Source organism: Lolium perenne, chromosome 2 (assembly GCF_019359855.2).
Source record: "Lolium perenne isolate Kyuss_39 chromosome 2, Kyuss_2.0, whole genome shotgun sequence".
Taxonomy (NCBI): domain Eukaryota; kingdom Viridiplantae; phylum Streptophyta; class Magnoliopsida; order Poales; family Poaceae; genus Lolium; species Lolium perenne.
The window spans coordinates 291,896,226-291,903,952 of NC_067245.2; the positions used below are offsets into that span (position 1 = coordinate 291,896,226).

The 7,727-nt window shown below is 47.1% G+C and overlaps 1 protein-coding gene and 1 long non-coding RNA gene across 4 annotated transcripts; both read left to right on the top strand.

Moving 5' to 3' along the window:
- The first annotated feature begins 939 nt into the window (after positions 1 to 939).
- LOC127336261 (uncharacterized) lies at positions 940 to 2,447 on the top strand. Of its 2 annotated transcripts, XM_051363053.2 has the most exons (3): positions 950 to 1,028; positions 1,098 to 1,263; positions 1,364 to 2,447. In XM_051363053.2, the coding sequence occupies exons 2-3, from the start codon at positions 1,102 to 1,104 to the stop codon at positions 2,249 to 2,251; spliced, it is 1,050 nt and encodes a 349-aa protein (XP_051219013.1). In that variant the 5' UTR covers positions 950 to 1,028; positions 1,098 to 1,101; the 3' UTR covers positions 2,252 to 2,447. The 2 variants fall into 2 exon arrangements, with proteins under 2 accessions (XP_051219012.1, XP_051219013.1); XM_051363052.2 differs by having other exon boundaries at positions 940 to 1,263.
- A 1,038-nt stretch (positions 2,448 to 3,485) lies between these two features.
- LOC127336260 (uncharacterized) lies at positions 3,486 to 6,383 on the top strand. 2 transcript variants are annotated; one of them, XR_007873228.2, is made up of 2 exons: positions 3,486 to 4,845; positions 5,477 to 6,383. It is a non-coding gene; the product is annotated as an uncharacterized lncRNA (long non-coding RNA). The 2 variants fall into 2 exon arrangements; XR_007873229.2 differs by having other exon boundaries at positions 5,480 to 6,383.
- The last annotated feature ends 1,344 nt before the right edge of the window (positions 6,384 to 7,727 follow it).

Here is a 7,727-nt window from a genome sequence, read left to right on the forward strand (position 1 = left end):
TGGCAGCAAGAATGATTTAGACAAGTTTGACTCCAGATGGAGGTAAGTTGATTCGTTTGCTGGTGGCTTCGATTTGGTGGCGGTAGGTGTGAATCACGCTGCGGTGAAGTCAAATTAGGGAAGAGTCTGGACATTGAGAAACAAACCCGAGAGAGGAGGGGAGAAAGATAAAACGTGCGTAACATTTTGGTCACTTATCGGTGGTAGTGAGATGTAAATAAATAACCAATCCATGTTTTTGTGTTATGCGGAACCAACTCCATGTATTTGTAACAAAAGCTGGAGTAACTACACGTATTTGTACCAAAAACTGGAACAACTCCACAGATAAAAAAAAAGTTGGAGCAGCTCTAGTTTTTCAGAACCACATGGAGCTGAGGACACCGGAGCAATCACGATATGTTGGGTGCTGAAAATCGCTGAAGTTGCTCAGCGATCTCAAAGCATATGTGAACGGTCGATCCTACTCCTTCCCGCGCTATTCACCGGAACCCTTAGAAAATCTCGTTTTTATTTTTGAAAGGGTTAGAAAATCCGGGTTGCCATCGTGGAGTCTGGTTAGCCAAGGCGCAATCAGTGATGGACGGATTGAATGCAACAAGTTCTATCAAAGAGAAGACTGCACCATCTTGCATCAACGTGGGCGCTGCCAAAGCCACGAGGGCGATTGAACCAAAATTTGATTTAAGAAGCACGTTCGAGCCACACTTGGGCATCAAATGTGTCCAGAACTTTCGGACCGTTCGCCGCATGACTGACTGGCCTCCCGCTCCCGTTTCAGGACAGCAACACACACCGCGGAAGTACAGAACCGTCTTTCCCACCACCACGCGTCGCCGAGGGCCGCAACGTGTCCCCGTACGTGTCACCTCACACCCCTCCGCCACCGCCACCTCCATCTCCATCTTATAACACTCCACTCGGCCTCATCTTCTCCCACTCTCCCTTGCTACAAGCTTTCACACACACGTCCCAAGAACACATCAGTGCTGCAGACTGATACAATCCAAGATTTTCATCAACCTACGGTACCGTTGATTCTATCTTCTCGATAACCCGAGCGAGAGATCGATCGAGTAAGTGCACTCCATGTCCAGGTTGATGTCCGCCATGCTGCTCGGAGGCGCGCGCGCCGCTGGCGCCGCAGCGCTCACCGGCACCACAGCCGTCAAACCTCTCCCCAAGCACTACCTCCTCGCTCCCCGGCCGCACACCGCGAGCTGGAGCCCCCTCTGCTTGCAGACCGCCCCAAGATCGTCCCAGGTAACGTGCAGCTAATTTCACCATCGATGCCACGTATGTCACTGGCGTGTCTTCCTCGCGACCGATGCTGACAGCTCTGTATCGTGCTCTTCCATGGCAGGCGTATCACAACGCGCCGGAGGACCGGAGGGAGATCAAGGACAAGTACAGGGGCGCGGCGGAGCAGGCGAAGGACGCCACTGGCAACGCCAAGGACAGCATGAAGGAGACGGCAAGGGAAGCCAAAGACAGGGCAGACCAGAACGCGTCGCGCATGGCTGAGGAGACCAAGCACAAAGTGGGGGACGCCGCCGAGGAAGCGTCGCACATGACGGAGAAGGCAAAACATCAGACGAAGGAGACCGCGCAGGAAGCCGCCGAGAAGGCCTCCCGCATGACTGAGAAGGCCAAGCACGAGACGAAGGAGACCGCGCGCGAGGCGGCGGACAAGGCGGGCGAGATGAAGGAGAGAGCGAAGGAGACGGCCGGGCAGGCGGCGGAGAAGACGAAGGAGACCGCGAGTGCGGCGGCGGACAAGACGGGGGAGATGAAGGAGAGGGCCAAGGAGACGGCCGGGCAGGCGGCGGAGAAGACAAAGGAGACGGCCGGGCAGGCGGCAGAGAAGACAAAGGAGATGGCAGGCTCGGCGAAGGAGAAGACGGCGGAGGTGGCGGAGGGCGCCGCGGAGAAGGCCGGCGAGGCCAAGGACAAGGCAGCGGAGAGCGCGAAGAGCGCCGGAGAGAAGGTGGTGGAGATGACCAAGGAGGGCGCGAGCAAGGTGGCGGACACGGCCCAGGCGCTTGGCGACAAGGCGAAGCAGGCGGCGCAGGACATGTGGGGCGCCACAAAGGAGGCCGCGCAGGTGGCGACGGACAAGGTCGTTGGGGACCACACGGCGGAGGAGCACTCGTCGTGGGACGACGTCGCCGCGGCCACCAAGGAGAGGGACAGGATCGCGCAGGAGGCGCAGAAGAGGCAGGCCAGGGAGAAGGGCTCCGGCTTGCCGTAGGCACAAGTTACTGAATCAAATGTGTTCCAATGCATCTAGTAGCCTCTCTTTGTTTTGAGCTGAAATTTTAGTAGTTTTACGTGTTGAATAATGCTGGGGGAAACAGATGTGTGACGGTGGAGGTTAGCATGTAATGTATGCTCTCTGATGCACGCATGTCTATAAATCAAACCATTAGTTGTTTTCTGATCCTTTATCTGAACTTCGTTGTTTCCTAATCCCCTAAAGTGTGCAGTCTGATCGTCTGTTTCAGTTTCACCTGTAAGACTTTCCCACAATTTTCCCTACATCTTCACTTCACTAGCGATCACCTTTTTTACACAGTACGGAGTCATCAAGCCGGAGAACTGAACAAATCCAGTATGCAGAAGTTGTTCGCGAATATTGGCTGCAAAATTTGGGCTCTGTTCTATTTTGCCTGATGTAGTTTGAGAGCATATCCTCTCGAACAGATCTAGGCCGCCTGAACCGGCGCCTCCGAAATTGGGTCCCTAAACTTTTTAATCTAAATTGCGTAATTCAAATCAAACAAAAAATATTTATTACAATAATTTGAAACAAGTTCAGTAGCGTACACATCAAAGTAAATCTATATCTATCTATATATACCTAATAATAAAGAAAATAAGGCTTCTTGTTCGTCCATCCTCATTTTTACCGTTTTACTCTCCCACCAAACTACATAATACCACTAAATTGCCACCCTACCGGTTCACTATTCTTTTCTCTATCCACCCAGGAAAAATCCCCTCGCGCAGACTGCCAAGGGCCTGCCACGGCGATCCAGTTTATTAATTGAAGAAAAGGACTAAAAAGGACAGGGGAGAAGGGAAAGTGAGATGCTCTTAGTCATATGCCTATACATGAACTACTCATCAGCCATGCTATGTGTTTATTGTGCAATGTGAGGGTCAATCATTTTACATCGATAAAATATATCTCCTAGCTTTGTAACAATATCATCCAGGTGCTATATATATAAAATAAAAATAAGCAATCAAGAGTGCTTGTTTGCCTGATATACTTTGTTGCCTAACTATTTTTCACATAACTTGCAGCCTCTGATATTCAATTACTCGTATAAACGTAGGAATGATTGAATCAATTCAAGAATTTGAAATAATAGGCACTTCCGTTCAATTGAATCACATACCAAAGTCAATAGAAGTTTTATTATTAGAATAGAATACTCATCCAAACATAATAAGAAATAATCAGAGAATTAGTTCACCTCACCGCCGGAGTTCAGCCGCGCTTCCCTCCATCGCGCCTACATACCTCGTCGCCGGCCGTCCCCAACCTCCTACGCTACCACATCTCAACCTCCATCCACCGCAAGCCAGCATCCCCAACCTTCTGTGACGGCGCCGACACATCTCTGCTCTGGCCAAGTTCCTGCACCGGCAGATCCGTCCGCCATGCCGTCGGTTTCCCCACCACCTGCCAGTTACAGCCCCCTTTGAGTTCCCTCACCCCCGGCCGCGCGCCCAGGATCCGTGCCTCCCTTATCGGCAATTTTCTCGCCCCACCATGGCCGCCCGGCGCAGCTCCCTCCCTGCTGCAATTCCACCTTCACCTCGCCTGCACCTGTTCCATCTAGAACCGCACCGTGAGTGTGAGGCCCGGCCACCACCACAGATGCTCCAATAAATTGATTTCTCTCAGCCCTGCTCACAACTCCCTTACGCGCGCCCAAAATTCCTGCCTCCCGCACTTGTACTTTCCTAACAACAACGTCTGCACTTAGCTGCAGAGAATAGATGCAAGAGGAATTGTTCTCAACCAGGAGCACAGGAAAGGCAGGTCGAAGCAGCATAGGTTTGAGCACGATCAGCCGCAGCCCAAGGAATAGATCACAAGTTTCACAACTTATTTGCTGCTTCCGCATGTAATTAAATGTGATGTGCGTCCAACGAATGTAATTTGATGCATCCTGTATTCACTCGCATGCGTAAGTTTGTGTGCGCATAGCCTGTTTGTGACAATGCCTAATAGGTTGAGAATAGAAGCACGTTCACCTTTATTTGGCCTTGGCATCGCTAACTTATAGCTTATTGTTGTCTTCCATCTAGATGCGAGAATAGACACACATGTTATTTCTTATTTGCATATTTAGTTCCCCATCAATTTGTCCCTATTTATAACAATCAGTATAGCATATAGTAGAGGGGCTGCTAGTGCTTTTGTTTATTTTATCTGGTTGAATTCCTTAACTATGCTCCTCCCTCTATTTCTAGAAAAATCTGCTCAATTTTACATAGCAGTGGACTTATGTGCGGCGGAAGCTTTAGGCACGCGCCGCCGCCGAATCGATCCGATGGAGGCGCCTAGGAAGACCCTGGGCTTGGAGCTCCACAAGGATCCGGGCACGGTCCAGCCGATGCTGCAGGTAGAGGACGTGCGCAGTCAAGGGCGCGGCGGGAGCGGAGCAGTCGGAGCGCTTCCGGATGCTGGTCTCTGACGGCGCCCACTCTCTGTAGACCATGCTCTCCATGACTCCACCGACCTCAACCGCCTTGTCACGGACGGCTCCCTCCGCCACAGGTCGATCGTCCACCTTCTGCATATCATGTGAAGCGACATCAGGGCCGCAGGTGCGTCCACAAGAAAGATTGGATCTTTCCCTGCTTGCTTTGATTAATGGGTATACTGATTATTCCTTGTTGTGTCTGGATACGAGCATTTGCATCTAAGCTGGGATCTCATGGTAGTTTCTTCAATCGTGGTAGCATTTGCATGCATCTGCATCACAAAGGCACTAGATAATAATGTTGATGTGATTTGCATCTTGCTGATAGCCTGATACTATTGTCACTGGGATTGCGTGTGCTAACATTGATTACTGGTGATGGATTCCTGATATTAGTACTCCTAGGATTAGCATTGCAGCAATGTTGGCACTATCTCCAGTCTCCACTTCTCTCTGAAGAATCTGCTACTCCTAGGGGTAGTGTTCAGACTTGAGAGTAGGCTCAGTTCAGGCTTTGGAAAACATTATCTGTTAGTGTCTAATTTTTCTTTAATGAGCCCAAAACACAGGATTGTTCGCTTCATTTGCATCTCTCGGCTATCTTAAGGGTCCCGTTTGAATGTTTTATTAATCCCATGATATGATTCAGTTTTGGCGCATTTCATTTAGAGTGGTTCTGATAATTAGAATGCTAGGCCGTATTGGTTTGTAAGCTGTAATGATATTCTGATTATCCGGTGTCAATTTATTTTCAGCAGAATAAAAAGCTCAAGGATGTGGAGATTTGTTTTCTCATCGTTTATGGAACCATTTCTATTTGGCTTTGTAAAAAATCTAGCGAGTAAGCACTTATTTGAACCTGTGGCATATTATCTATCGGTGAGTAAACACGATGGTTGATGCACCGAGTTGCAGAAGCAAAAGATTGCTTCATAACAACATGAGCCGACAGGGTGGACAAGAATCTTCAAAGTTATCTTTATGCGCCAACTGGTCCATTTTAAGTTTTCATTCTCTAGTACTCTAGTATGTGGTTCACTGAATATTAACCATAAGTACAGTTCAGGTTTCGAAAGCACCATAAGTGTTGCTGCTACTCAGCGATGACGAGTATGGATTTCAGAAGAAGCTGCTATCCTGGAGCTTTTGCTCCTTCTGCTGACCACGATGGCCTCCTCGCCGCCTCCATGAGGGCCGCGACCTCCCCAGGTCTCCTCCACCGCCGGCAAGAGCTGCCCCTGCTCCCAATCGACGGGGCACGTGCCGCTCGGCCCTGCCACGGTCCCCTATCACCGATTCCTCGCCGTAGGAAGGCCCAACGCCGATTGGGAGCCCCGGGGAACAGCGCAGTTCTGTCAAGAAGCAGTTCAGTTTATTGTAAGTAAAATACAGGAAGAGCAGCTGGTCTGCAGGTCCAACACACGTATAGAAAATCGGTAAGGGAAAAAAATCAGATGAAAAACAATAGATGTTCAGAGGCACATGGGTGAGAAAAGTAAAGTATACATGTATAGGCAGTGCAAGTTGGTGCATGTGGAAAGTTCATGTGCTAGCCTTTTTACAGGAGAACACACAAAGTATACTACACACAGTTTTCCTTTTTCTTTTTACGAAGTACAGGTTATCAAAATAAGGAAGCACAAAAACGTCATTCAATAAGTACATGTTCCCTCGCTGATTAGCTAGAAAATGGTATAAAAAATATAGTTGAAATCTACGGGTTATTACATCAGAACCTACCCATCTAGTATTCTAAAATTCGGAGAAATAAATTTGGCATCTAGGTATTCATAAATTCAGAGAAAATTTAAAAAATAGTATATGGATGTATGTTTAATGATATCTAAAATTGTCAGAAGTTCAATTAGCGAATGTTGAGAAGTACACGTCGCTAGATTAGGGAGTACATGGAAATCAGATCGAAGACCAAATGTAGAGAAAACAAAATAATCTTGTCATCCGCGGGGAATTTTAAATATTTGACGATGAGAAGTACAACCATTTGACACGAGCAGTGCAACCACTTATTATAGGAAATACAAGAAAACTGACAAAATCCGAATGTAGAAAAAAACAAAATAATCCCATCATCCGCGAGAAAGTTAAAATTTTATACGACAAGAAGTACAACCATTCGACATGAGCAGTACACCCACTTAATATAGAAAGTACAAGAAAACCATGTAAAAACCAAATATAGAAAAACCAAAAATTCTCGTCATCCGCGAGGAAGTACAAGAAGTGATCTCGATAATTAAAACCGTTCGACACGAGAAGTACACCCACTTAATATAGGAAGAACAAGAAAACCAAGATAATTACAACCGCATTAGTGGAAGTACAAGAAGTGATCCCGATAGTTACAACCGTATTTTCCAAGAAGTACAAGGTCATCCACGGTGAAGTTTAAATACTTGACGCTGAGAAGTACAACCATTCAACACAAGCATAGAAAGAACAAGAAAATCGAGAAAATCCAAATGTAGAAAAACCCAAATAATTCCATTACCCCCGAGGAAGTTCAAATAGTTGATGACGAGAAGTACAACCATTCGACACGAGCAGTACGAGCACCTATTATAGAAAGTACAGGAAAACCGACAAAATCCAAATGTAAAAAAAAAACGAAATAATCCCGTCACCCTAGGGGAAGTTTAAATAGTTGACGGAGAGAAGTACAAACATTTGACACAAAAAGTACACCCACTTAATATAGGAAGTACAAGAAAACCGACAAAGTCCAAATGTACAAAAAACAAAAAAATCCCATCACCCGTAAGGAAGTTCATATACTTGACAATGAGAAGTACAACCATTCGACACGAGCAATAAACCCACTTAATATAGAAAGTACAAGAAACCCGATATAGTCCAAATTTAGAAAAAAACAAAAATAATCCAATCATCCGCGAGGAAGTACGAGGGGTGATTCTGAGAAGTACCCGTATTTTCCAAGAAGTGATCCCGATAGTAACTACAAGCGGTAATTACATCAAAAAATACCCC

What these genes read in the sequence shown, in the direction of transcription:
- LOC127336261 (XM_051363052.2), top strand. Translation starts at nt 1,090, where the DNA reads ATGTCCAGGTTGATGTCCGCCATGCTGCTCGGAGGCGCGCGCGCCGCT. An exon ending in CCGCCCCAAGATCGTCCCAG is followed by an intron (nt 1,264 to 1,363) that starts GTAACGTGCAGC and finishes CTTCCATGGCAG; the next exon opens with GCGTATCACAACGCGCCGGA.